The 14,404-nt window shown below is 33.5% G+C and overlaps 1 protein-coding gene across 1 annotated transcript; it reads left to right on the top strand.

Annotated features, from left to right (window-relative positions):
* The first annotated feature begins 3,430 nt into the window (after positions 1 to 3,430).
* On the top strand, positions 3,431 to 5,825 carry LOC128638677 (gamma-crystallin 1-like). Its single transcript, XM_053690794.1, has 3 exons — positions 3,431 to 3,439; positions 3,813 to 4,055; positions 5,550 to 5,825. The coding sequence occupies exons 1-3, from the start codon at positions 3,431 to 3,433 to the stop codon at positions 5,823 to 5,825; spliced, it is 528 nt and encodes a 175-aa protein (XP_053546769.1).
* Positions 5,826 to 14,404: the final 8,579 nt, after the last annotated feature.

Genomic DNA, 14,404 nt, shown 5'->3' with positions numbered 1-14,404 from the left:
AAAGGAACAAAGTTGCAAGTATATATATGTAACCGCTACAAATTGCAAGGAGTTACAAAACTGTCACTGGTTATATTGACACTATCCTACCAAACTCTTCTGATCTTTGACCTAGTGTTATGTGCACATAGGTCATGTGGGTATTACCTAGTTGCGGCTGCAACAAATTTATTACTACTATCGCTCCTTGAGCGAAACCCGCTACACCACCTCTTAAAGAGTGAAACCCGTCATATCATCACCTGCCAAACATTTAAAGGGACATTGAACCCAAATTTTTTCTTTTGTGATTCAGATAGAGCATGCACTTTTAAGCAACTTTCTAATTTACTCCTATTATCAATTTTTCTCCGTTCTCTTGCTATCTTTATTTGAAAAAGGAATATAAAATTTTATTTTTTGGTTCAGCCTCTGGACAGCACTTTTTTTTATTGGTGGATGCATTTATCCACCAATCAGCAAGAACAACCCAGGTTGTTCATCAAAAATGGGCCGGCATCTAAACTTACATTCTTGCATTTCAAATAAAGATACCAAGAGAATGAAGAAAATTTGATAAAAGGAGTAAATTAGAAACTTGCTTAAAATATCATGCTCTATCGGGATCATGAAAGAAAAAAATTGGGTTCAGTGTCCCTTTAAGGTTTTTTTCAGCTCTCCAAGATGCGGAAAATATATTCGCAGAGTGATCCAGTGTGTAACTGTTGGAAACGGACATCAGGTCTTATTCAGATTATATTGAAACACAAGCACTTTACTAAGGCACATAATCCAGCCTCATTCTCTTGCCTACTTTTAAGACTTACACTATAAGTGGATGCCGTCTAAGAGACAAAATATGCTTTGTTTTTAGTTTGCCTTTATTCAGAAGTATTTCTATATTTGCATGCACTTAGTTTTTTAGCTGTTTTTAAGGGAGACGTCCCTTTATAATATTTTATGCATGCACTTTATTTAGTTATTACTAGCTTTGTCAATCTTATTATTTGCGTATATAATTATTCATGCTCTCAGTGCTATATCTTTATTTTTGAGTATTGTGTGTTTCATATTAGAGTTGATTCAGATTATTTATATCTTTTTTATATTTTATATTTATATCTTTAACCCTTGGAGCACTTTTTATCCTTTCTTTTAAATATTGTCTAGCCCACAATCATAATAGCATGTTATTTTTTCCAAAATGTCTCAATGGATTTAGTGGTGTTGAGCCTATGTAGATATTAGTAAATAGGGATTCAAATAGCTCTTTCATCTTTATCTAACTTATAACACAAAGTCCTCCTTCTAGTGTTGCTATCCACAAACAAAGTCTGCCTGATCGATTGTCTTGTAGCTAGGCAGGGCCTGCACTTGATACAGAGTGTTCGCTTTAACCCACTCCAGTTGATACCACACGAGGCAAGGTGTATAGAATTACCAAGGATGGGTTAAAAAATTAAAGTATATGGAAAGATATCTGTCATGTATGTCCCTCCATGAAGTTTGTTCAGAAAAAAATATATAGGCAGTTTAATATAAGTCGCTCCGTTACTGCACAATAAGGCATGGATCAGCAAAGTGCCTAGAGGTGTCCCTGGTTGTCTTTCAGTGTAGATATCCATAACGATGAGACTATCACCCTTTAGAGTCTTGAGGAGTGGTTTTTATATTTGTGAGCCAGGTTTCAGTGTGTCCCTTGTCGGGCATTCATCTGCAGCATACATGGTGTCCCTCTGTGAAGCCGTATCTCCTGTAGCGTGGGACACATATGACCCGTCGGCTGCAACTGCAGTGATCTGCAAGAGGTTCTCCCCATGGCTCCGCAATCTCAGTAATTGCAAGACACTCGCTGCTGTCCACTGGGCTACTGCGCAAGGTACGCTAAAAGGCTGTTACCAGCGAGTGCTCCATTTTAACAAAGTGGTTTTCCAGAATCAGAAGCAGCTCTTCTTCCCATGTGGCCACCATCTGTGCTGTCTCGTCAAAAGAACTACTCACACAAGTCAGAAGCAACAAGCAATAGCTAGGCTGAGTGGTGCTGGTTATCTTAAATGCTTTTCAGGATTATAAGCACAAAACGTGCTTGCTAATGACAGGGCTCCAATCACTGATGCCAGCAGTGATTTCTTTCAAGACTAGTTTCATAAGATGTGCCTTCTGTAGAAGATCTCAGATCTATTTTTTAGATTAGCCCATTCAGAATGTATTAATTAAGGAAAATTGTTGGAAAGCTGGAGCAGCATGCAGCTATGCGTCTAAACAAGGACGCTGCCCGGAAGTTCCCCCTATCCTCTGTATTTTTATTAGAGAATGGGAGTATAAGAAATTTTCTCTCAAAGCCCAGCGTAATTCTGTAAACATTTCTGCCCTACAGTTCTCACTGTTTTTTTCTCACAACTTAAGAGGTGGCAAAACATTTATCGAAATACTCAAGAAACGATTTATTCTGAAAGGAAAACCTATGAATAGGAATTTAAGGTGCAGTGCAGTGAAAACAGCGTAAATTTATTTGTATTAGGCATATTAAAGGAATACTCAAGTCAAACTAAACTGTTATGATTAAGATAGAGCATGAAATTTTAAGACACTTTTCAGTTTATGTCAATTAATGTTTGTCACATGATACAGGGGGCCGGAAAATGGGAGAAAAAATTAATTTGCCAGAAAAAAACTACTGCTTTTTTGAAATTCAGAGCGTTATTGCATTGATTTTATTATGCATTTGTTAATTGTGCAATTCTACTGCGTTTAGTGGTGCTTTTAAACATTTGTCTCCTTCTGTACTTGCTCCTCCATTGCAAACATTTATCTAATAGAGAGCTCTTATTATTTCTATGGGAGACATCTCACTACTTGCAGAAACAGCCCTTTTTTAAATAGAATTTCACGAGGGCTGCCCATACGAGTGTCAGCATAGAAACCATATCTAGACTGGCAAATTTGAAAGAATCTGTCCCTTTATTAGGATATTCCCAAAAAATGCTGGACACACATGCAATTACTCATTTTGATTATTAAAAACTAAAACTTTAGCTCTATTATCTGTAAAATGTCATGAAAATTGATTTGGTAGATTTTGCTGCAGTACCATTTAAATGATCATTTGATGATATGTAAATAAAGTGTAATATTTTTCCACATTTTATGAATTTAAAATAACCTGAAAGGATTAACTTCAAGCTTTTTACACAATCCCTATTTTTGTGGTATAAAATGTCACTATTTTAAGGCATGTATGTCAGGTGCAACAGGAAGAGTTGAACAAAATGCTTAAAACTGCTGCTATACGTACTGACACCAGCAATATATAGAACTAAAAGCTTACACTTTCTAGAACATAAAGAGCTCTCTATTGTTGCACAATTGCAGAACCAGCTTTCAGCTGTATATATAAAGAGGGCTTTCACAGTTAGAATTACAGAAAATCAGTGTCTGTAAAATAGCCAAAATGGGAAAGGTACTGATAACAGACCTACACACAATATATGTAGAGTTATTTCATTAAGATGATTCATTAGATTTGAATAGAAACATGAAATATATTGGTATTTTTTAACAAAAAAAATGAAAATGATCATAGATAGAAATAGCTAATGTGAATATATTGGAATATAATTTTTTTTTTAAGAAATAGCATTGCAAATATATTGTGTATATATGTATAGGGCCCCTTTCTATTTTATTGAAACACCATTAATAACATTTTTTTTTAATGAATACAGACAACTTAAATGTTACTGTTAAATTACTTTTAATTTAAAACTAGATTTCATATGGTTTAATAGTATTGTAAGCACATGTATTGTATTACTAATTCATTTGTATTCTAGATCATTTTCTACGAGGACAAGAACTTCCAGGGTCGCTCCTATGAGTGCAATTCTGACAGTACTGATCTACACTCGCACTTCAGTCGCTGCAACTCCATACGAGTAGAGAATGGTAATTGGATGGTTTACGAACGCGCTAACCAGGAGGGGCATCAATACTTCCTTAAGAGGGGTGAATACCCTGATTACAAGCACTGGATGGGACTCAATGATACCATCAGCTCATGTCGTATTATACCACAAGTGAGTAGAGAAACTGATACAGCTATACATTTCTATTGTTAATGTTCTATTGTTCCTACTGGTCTCTATTACTATCCACCCAATGTTTCTTTTTTGATTTTCTATTCCTTTCATATTTTCTATTTATCACATTTGTTCTTTATTTAATTAGCACACATAGCTTTCTCCATCCCCAGTAATCTCTTTCTTACAATACTTATCATACTTTTATTCCACAGAATGGTGTACTTGGCTCTATAGAACTTTTTCCGTATCTATGGCCCTAAATGTCACTTTTCTCTTCATTCCTTTGAAAAAAAAACTTCAAAAGTTAAAAATGCCCAATAAGAAAAAATACATTTAATTATAGAGTAAAATTACCTCATATTCAGATTGCAAAATAAGAAAAAAATATTTTGAAGACATAAAAAAAACAGATAAGTTACAGGAATAAAAGTAAGAACTACAATATCTTAATATTCTTTACTTCTTGGCTAGTCTATTTTTGTTTTTGCAAGAGGCACAAACTATAACTCATCTTAGTCTTGCATTATTTCACTAAAAACTTTGTATGTTATTGATTTCTCTTTCATCACATTACAAAACAACTGTTTTAAACTAGTAAAATGTATTTTAAATATTAGAAGCACCTATATTTATTTATATGTTGCAATTAGAAATCGGGCATTATACTTAAAAAATGTTTTATATTTATATTATAAAGAAATTATACATTCATTCGTTGCATGATTACACAGTGATCTATACCTAATAAACCTTGCTGGGATTGCAAGTTGCCCTTTTACAGACCACTGTGGTACCTTGCATAGTGGTGCCTTGTACTGCTGCAATCTAAGTTAATATAAATCAATATGTGATGTTCTTAGTGCTGTTTAACTTGTGTTCTCTTCATCCCAACTGTCCCGGATCCTGCAGGATTATCAGGGGTTTTGCGGTTTTGCTGTTTTCCCACACTCAGTATCTCTAGCTAGGGCAACTGTTTCTAGGGAATTTTCCTTGCCCCACTGACATTATCCTTGCAACCCTGCCCAGAACAATACTGAGGCCACACCCCTTTCAATGTGACCTTACGCACAAAACACAGATGGCCACCACCAATCCCCTCACTTCCCTTTTACTGAAGGCCTCTGGGAAATGTTGGGAGGTATGGTTACTTATACTTACTTTTGCAATTCCAGAGATATTGTCTTGTATACAAAGCATTTGGTAGTATGATATTTGAGTCCCAATGAATTAAAGGGAAACAGCTACATGAAATAAACCAAGTACCCTTAAAGGCTTACTATAGATAAAACATTATGGATAATGTAAATAAAACCATAATTTCAGTTTACTAAATCATACTGCATTCATAAATAACATGCATAGCTCTCATTCTCTGAAAGCTATTTCAGTTACAGCTTTATTACTTCCAAGCTACTGACTGAATCAAGTAATGAAACATTTTGGTGCTTATATTGTTAAGTTTCTTATCTTGTTTTCATTTCATTGCAGCACCGTGGAGTCTTCCGTATTAGAATTTATGAGAGGGAAGAATTCAGAGGTCATACAATGGAGTTCAAAGAGGATTGTCCAAAGGTCTTTGAAGAATTTAATTATGAAGATATTAACTCTTGCAATGTTCTTGAGGGACACTGGATTTTCTATGAGCTGCCCAATTATAGAGGAAGGCAATATTACTTGAGACCAGGAGAGTTCAGAAGATATACCGAATGGGGTGCAGTTTCTCCTAAGGTTGGCTCCTTCAGAAGAATTCAGGATATATACTAGGCATTGTCATCTGTAAAATGCTTCAATTTTGAATAAAATGACATAAAATAACAAACTGATATAAGTTGTTGCTTGCTAACGCATTTCATTTTTATTAATATTCTTGTATTTTTGTATTATCTGCAATGGGCACAATTTATTAAAATCAATGTCCAGTTTCCTTTTCTCTTCAGGTTTTTCATGACCACCAGCTCCTATGTTATTCTGTGCCGCTGTTTCACTAAAGCTTACTCATCTCTCCATTGGTTAAAATAGCATCTAAACTAGATAAACTGGAGCTGCTGGTTAAGTTGTAGAGATTGGAGAGGACTTTTAGTAAATTTTGCCCTGTGACTATTTCAGCAGCTCATTTACCAAAATGCAACAGTTACATGGAAAGTACAATATTTCTTAAATGAAAAAAAAACAACACATTAAGTTAAACATACAATACTAATTTGCATGTTGTTGGTCAAGTGCTGTCTGCCACTTAAAGACATCCATGGTGCACATAAACCTGTCATATTTTGAATGAGTTTCCAGATGGGTAGCAGAGGCATTTAGAAGTAGAATACTTTTCCATAAATATATTTCAACTTATGTCCTTTCCTGGGGTCATATTAGCACCGTTCTTCCCACTAGAATTTTCTTTGAAAGGACATTAAAGGGACATTAAGGTGCTGGACACAACTACCCTTAAAAGGTTACTACTCACTATGCTATTTATTTTCCTCCTTTTGCTACAGCTCTATTTAAAGCCATTTTCCTGTTTTAACCCCTGAAATATTATCTGATAGTGAAGATCAACCTTTTTGTAATGGGGCTGCCATCTTGGAGCACAATAGTCTAACATACTGTGAAAGAAGCAGTGTTTATTTACATATCAATGAGGTTTTTGACAACTGAATAATATGCTTCAGGTTAGGGTACATGATACAAAGCAGCGACTGTACATTTTTGCAAAGGCTGCATTGCTTTATATTATTGTTGAGAGTTACATTTTGTTTAACTGTTAAACTGTAAATAAATAAATAAAATAAAATCAAAAAAGTAAAGTTTATATGATGCATCAGGCACCCTAACTCCAAGCAAATGACACAGCTGTAAAAAAGTGGGCAATATTACTGATCTGTGGGTGTGCACTGCTTCTGTCACAAGCTTTGAGAATACCTGATCTCTAATATGGAGGCACCCAGTACAAAGAGGCGGAGCTTCAGTATCTGGCACCTTTAAGGCATTAAAAAAGGAGAACTGTATTTAAAACAGCTGCAGAACTAGGATGAAATGCAATAACATGGTGAGTAGTTTTTATTATTTTGCAGTTGAGCAGTTTAGTGTCCCTTTAAAGACAATTTTATATTCCATAGTAGGTATGTATACTTTAGGATTACATTGCAATAAGTCTTCACAAAATATTTATTTATATTATAAGGTTTTAAACTTTTACATTTGTTAACAAAATGTACAGGATTTTGCAATTTGCAGCAGAATCTAAGTAATCACCTTGAAAAGTCTAATGATGGTATTTGTTTCTGGCCAATCAAAGCAACCACTGTGTTGCTTGTAACTGGAAAAGGAAATTATAATTTCAACAACTTTTTTTTTAAATGTTTCATACTAGATATAACACAACCTTGAGATAACCTAAGAAAGCATCAGCCCAAATTTATTGTGGATCACCGTATATTCAACCAAACAGAGATTAATAACATGATTGACATTTTTAAAATTTATTTATTGAAAATGATATATGTGAATCCCCTGTCTTAGATCTCCTACTGATCAAAAACTGATAACAATAACAATCAGCGTATACCAATAGGAACTTAAAATAAAAATTTGGAAGCAAATATTAGTATTTGTCAGTATATTTATGAAAATCTTAGTAGTGCTATCCAAATAATATATAAGTTTATGGCAGGGTTATAAACACAATCTTAAAATAATTTTCCTTAAAAATTGAAACCCTAATCAACCATGCATCTACTAGACCATACAATTAATATAAATATCTGAATTCTTTTATTTAGTTAATATCCATAAACATATTGAAGTATATTCGCAATAAAAGGAAATGAAACAAAATTTATATGCATTAAAACCAACTCTTAAGATATGCTATCCTTCTTACAAAACCCAGAAAAATATACCTTCACAATTCAGCCTTATTTATTTAATACAATGGGACTAAAACCTTTAACATCCAAACAATACAATTCTAAACTGTGCTCTTTCAACAATAGGATAATATATATATATATTCTGCTATTTAACTGCAATTTATCTTAATACAGAATTAACTTACAATATCAGAACTTGCACAGATGATTTACTTAGCAAATCAGATACAGATTTAAATGATATATATATATATATATATATATATATATATATATATATATATATATATATATATATATATATATATATATATATATATATATATATATAGGCTGTGAAATGCTAACTAAAACACACTGTTTCTTTAAATCTATTAAATACAAATTGACTATGCATATAACTTATCTTATAATAAAACTTTTATATACATCACCAAATAACAGCAATCCAGTTCCCAATTTTCGCAACAGATCCAATTTCACACCTCATATAAAATAAGTGTAATTGCAATGGAATAGGAGAAATATGGCCCACTTTGTTTTTGTAGTTTGACTGTGTCCCACGCAAAACAGTTTCAGTCAGTTACCAAACTTTGCAGCCCAGTCTCTCTCTTTCCTTCTGCATACGACTTATTAGTGTAATCATTGGTGTGAAATATGGGTGGCCCTTCGAAACCTTGTCCTTCTATTGGATAATCTGAATATCCCATTTCCATCAGCCAAAAAGCTTTCTGGCTGTAGTTCTCTCATGGCAACACCAGGTGGCAGCATTTTACAAACAACACAAATTCACCTTCACATTTCTAAACATTTTTAAGTAAGTTGATTATTTTCATAAAATGGTTATTTAATCAGACCATACCTTTCTACAGCAATTATTCATAATATTTGTTTTAGATAGGGTAGGGTTTTATGAATTTTCTGATCATTTTGATATGAAACATCACATATATCTAACATTTTTAATCAAGTTAATTCTTTTCTTATAAAATGGTTATTTAATCAGATCACACTCTCTGCATTAATCATATATAACCCCAATTACAGATGATTAATATTAGGTTATTTTTTCTGATTATTCTGATACCAAATATGTTATATTATTAACATTTTGTTATATTAAGGTATTTTAATACTGCTAATTATTAGCTTAAAATGCATTACAATTTTATCGGTATCCTGGCATTTATATGTGAGTAATAGCTTATTTTTAATTCAGTATTGTACTGTATTCCAAGTTAATCCTGTCTATGTAGATCTGAAATAAAAATAAATGTTAATAATCACTTCTCTTCAGGTCCATAAACATCTATTCATGTTCTTAAACACACAGAGGCTAAGATATTCATGCTTTCAAAACATACACATATATATATATATTACATATATATATATACACACACATCTCATGTCCATTAAAACATATACAGTTGTTTTGAAATCATAATGTAAGCCATTTGTCTTCACTGTGTTATTCTAACCCCCGACACAACGTCTGTGTTATGTGTATTCTGATGTTATCAGCCACACACTTAACAGGCAGCTGTCAATTTTCAGCTCCTTTGAAGAATGTTTGTATCTCTCACATTTCTTCAGACGGATCGGCATTTCCCTTGGAGGAAATTCATATATGGGCCTGTATCCTGTTCTCTGTTAAAATTACTTCCCCAACATTCCTCTAAGTGATTGTATTAAATTGGGCAGGCCAAATGACATAGAGTCATAAAACTCTGCATATAATCAAATGAGCATGGTCACTGAGTCAGTTCCTTTTGGAAAATGTCTGTGTGCTCACACCGCAGGGGTCGTGCTTCAAAAGGCTATGCTGATTTCCAATCCTGATGAATGTGTATTCACCCAGTTCTCATCTTGTAGGGGGTTTTGAATTTAATCCTGACATCAGAATTTCTATTCTACAGCACATCTGATAAAATAGATGGCTTCATATATATACACACATCCTTTTTATATTATTTCATTTACGTATATATATTAGTATATATATATATATATATATATATATATATATATATATATATATATATATATATATATATATATATATATATATATTATGTCATTTACCTTTACCCTGACATATTAATACTAAACCCATCCAATTTTTTATACAGTAACAATAACAATATATAATTCTCTAAAATAATAATAGACAAATAATAAAACAATAACAAAAAAACTGAATGATATATATATATATATAAATATATATATATATATATATATATATAAATTTATATATATATATATATATATATATATATATATATCATTTATATAATCACAACATACTTTTACCTATAATTCTCTAAAATAATAATAGACAAATAATACAAAAATAACAAAAATTCGATTTGATCAGCTGTTAATCATCAATTGATAATCTAAAATTAATTAATCTAAAATCCCATAGAATTACATTAGTTCAATGCAAATAAAACATGAGCATCCAGGTATAAAGCCTTTAGTGTGGCTCTTAAGCTGTAGAAATAATTGAAACACTGATAGTGTACCTTGATAAGAATAAGCCAGCATTTATTCAATAGTATCTGCTCACCAGAATTGTTAATCAAGATTTGCTACACTAAACAGGTAAATCAGAACTGGATTAGTGAAAATAAGATCGATCTAGTTAGTTTCCACCCCTTCTCAGGTCTTTCTCAAGACTGAATTTATTGCAATCTATAGTATGTTTAAATATTGTCTAGCTAGTATATGAATATAATTTAATAACTAAATAAAGTGCACATATAATATATTATAAAGGAACATCTCCCTTAAAAACAGTTAAAAAAAACTAAGTACATGCGCATATAGAAATACTTTTAAATACAAGCAAACTAAAAACAAGACCAGTATCCAGAAGTCTTGATAAAACACAGTTCTATAGGGCGAAACGTGTTGACTAAGACCACTTGTTGTAATTTCTGCCACTACAAAGAACCACCATGTCTCCTGCACGCACCCTGAGGAGTTTTTATTCAGAACGCAGAAAGGTGTATCGCTGATACAGAAAATATAGAGGATTTACCTTGGAATCAGGAAAGGAACAAAGTTGCAAGTATTTATATGTAACCGCTACAAATTGCAAGGAGTTACAAAACTGTCACTGGTTATATTGACACTATCCTACCAAACTCTTCTGATCTTTGACCTAGTGTCATGTGCACATAGGTCATGTGGGTATTACCTAGTTGCGGCTGCAACAAATTTATTACTACTATCGCTCCTTGAGCGAAACCCGATACACCACCGCTTATAGAGTGAAACCCGTCATATCATCACCAACATTTAAAGGGACATTGAACCCAAATTTTTTCTTTTGTGATTCAGATAGAGCATGCACTTTTAAGCAACTTTCTAATTTACTCCTATTATCAATTTTTCTCCGTTCTCTTGCTATCTTTATTTGAAAAAGAAGGAATCTAAACTTTTATTTTTTGGTTCAGCGCTCTGGACAGCACTTTTTTTATTGGTGGATGCATTTATCCACCAATCAGCAAGAACAACCCAGGTTGTTCATCAAAAATGGGCCGGCATCTAAACTTACATTCTTGCATTTCAAATAAAGATACCAAGAGAATGAAGAAAATTTGATAAAAGGAGTAAATTAGAAAGTTGCTTAAAATATCATGCTCTATCGGGATCATGAAAGAAAAAAATTGGGTTCAGTGTCCCTTTAAGGTTTTTTTCAGCTCTCCAAGATGCGGAAAATATATTCGCAGAGGGATCCAGTGTGTAACTGTTGGAAACGGACATCAGGTCTTATTCAGATTATATTGAAACACAAGCACTTTACTAAGGCACATAATCCAGCCTCATTCTCTTGCCTACTTTTAAGACTTACACTATAAGTGGATGCCGTCTAAGAGACAAAATATGCTTTGTTTTTAGTTTGCCTTTATTCAGAAGTATTTCTATATTTGCATGCACTTAGTTTTTTAGCTGTTTTTAAGGGAGACGTCCCTTTATAATATTTTATGCGTGCACTTTATTTAGTTATTACTAGCTTTGTCAATCTTATTATTTGCGTATATAATTATTCATGCTCTCAGTGCTGTATCTTTATTTTTGAGTATTATGTGTTTCATATTAGAGTTGATTCAGATTATTTATATCTTTTTTATATTTTATATTTATATATTTAACCCTTGGAGCACTTTTTATCCTTTCTTTTAAATATTGTCTAGCCCACAATCATAATAGCATGTTATTTTTTCCAAAATGTCTCAATGGATTTAGTGGTGTTGAGCCTATGTAGATATTAGTAAATAGGGATTCAAATAGCTCTTTCATCTTTATCTAACTTATAACACAAAGTCCTCCTTCTAGTGTTGCTATCCACAAACAAAGTCTGCCTGATCGATTGTCTTGTAGCTAGGCAGGGCCTGCACTTGATACAGAGTGTTCGCTTTAACCCACTCCAGTTGATACCACACGAGGCAAGGTGTATAGAATTACCAAGGATGGGTTAAAAAATTAAAGTATATGGAAAGATATCTGTCATGTATGTCCCTCCATGAAGTTTGTTCAGAAAAAAATATATAGGCAGTTTAATATAAGTCGCTCGGTTACTGCACAATAAGGCATGGATCAGCAAAGTGCCTAGAGGTGTCCCTGGTTGTCTTTCAGTGTAGATATCCATAACGATGAGACTATCACCCTTTAGAGTCTCGAGGAGTGGTTTTTATATTTGTGAGCCAGGTTTCAGTGTGTCCCTTGTCGGGCATTCATCTGCAGCATACATGGTGTCCCTCTGTGAAGCCGTATCTCCTGTAGCGTGGGACACATATGACCCGTCGGCTGCAACTGCAGTGATCTGCAAGAGGCTCTACCCATGGCTCCGCAATCTCAGTAATTGCAAGACACTCGCTGCTGTCCACTGGGCTACTGCACAAGGTATGCTAAAAGGCTGTTACCAGCGAGTGCTCCATTTTAACAAAGTGGTTTTCCAGAATCAGAAGCAGCTCTTCTTCCCATGTGGCCACCATCTGTGCTGTCTCGTCAAAAGAACTACCCACACAAGTCCGAAGCGACAAGCAATAGCTAGGCTGAGTGGTGCTGGTTATCTTAAATGCTTTTCAGGATTATAAGCACAAAACGTGCTTGCTAATGACAGGGCTCCAATCACTGATGCCAGCAGTGGTTTCTTTCAAGACTAGTGTCATAAGATGTGCCTTCTGTAGAAGATCTCAGATCTATTTTTTAGATTAGCCCATTCAGAATGTATTAATTAAGGAAAATTGTTGAAAAGCTGGAGCAGCATGCAGCTATGCGTCTAAACAAGCACGCTGCCCGGAAGTTCCCCCTATCCTCTGTATTTTTATTAGAGAATGGGAGTATAAGAAATTTTCTCTCAAAGCCCAGCGTAATTCTGTAAACATTTCTGCCCTACAGTTCTCACTGTTTTTTTCTCACAACTTAAGAGGTGGCAAAACATTTATCGAAATACTCAAGAAACGATTTATTCTGAAAGGAAAACCTATGAATAGGAATTTAAGGTGCAGTGCAGTGAAAACAGCGTAAATTTATTTGTATTAGGCATATTAAAGGAATACTCAAGTCAAAATAAACTGTGATGATTAAGATAGAGCATGACATTTTAAGACACTTTTCAGTTTATGTCAATTGATGTTTGTCACATGATACAGGGGGCCAGAAAAATTAATTTGCCAGAAAAAAATCTACTGCTTTTTTGAAATTCAGAGCGTTATTGCATTGATTTTATTATGCATTTGTTAATTGTGCAATTCTACTGCGTTTAGTGGTGCTTTTAAACATTTGTCTCCTTCTGTACTTGCTCCTCCATTGCAAACATTTATCTAATAGAGAGCTCTTATTATTTCTATGGGAGACATCTCACTACTTGCAGAAACAGCCCTTTTTTAAATAGAATTTCACGAGGGCTGCCCATACGAGTGTCAGCATAGAAACCATATCTAGACTGGCAAATTTGAAAGAATCTGTCCCTTTATTAGGATATTCCCAAAAAATGCTGGACACACATGCAATTACTCATTTTGATTATTAAAAACTAAAACTTTAGCTCTATTATCTGTAAAATGTCATGAAAATTGATTTGGTAGATTTTGCTGCAGTACCATTTAAATGATCATTTGATTATATGGAAATAAAGTGTAATATTTTTCCACATTTTATGAATTTAAAATCACCTGAAAGGATTAACTTCAAGTTTTTTACACAATCGCTATTTTTGTGGTATAAAATGTCACTATTTTAAGGCAATGTAATGTTAGGTGCAACAGGAAGAGTAGAACAAAAGGCTTAAAACTGCTGCTATACGTACTGACACCAGCAATATATAGAACTAAAAGCTTACACTTTCTAGAACATAAAGAGCATCTCTCTATTGTTGCACAATTGCAGAACCAGCTTTCAGCTGTATATATAAAGAGGGCTTTCACAGTTAGAATTACAGAAAATCAGTGTAAAATAGCCAAA

Source organism: Bombina bombina, chromosome 1, assembly GCF_027579735.1.
Source record: "Bombina bombina isolate aBomBom1 chromosome 1, aBomBom1.pri, whole genome shotgun sequence".
NCBI lineage: Eukaryota > Metazoa > Chordata > Amphibia > Anura > Bombinatoridae > Bombina > Bombina bombina.
Note: the sequence above shows the minus strand (reverse complement) of the source record. Positions and strands in the feature narration are given on the sequence as shown.

Coding starts and splice junctions, on each gene's coding strand:
- LOC128638677 (XM_053690794.1), top strand. Junction 4,056..5,549: donor CATGTCGTATTATACCACAA/GTGAGTAGAGAA, acceptor ATTTCATTGCAG/CACCGTGGAGTCTTCCGTAT.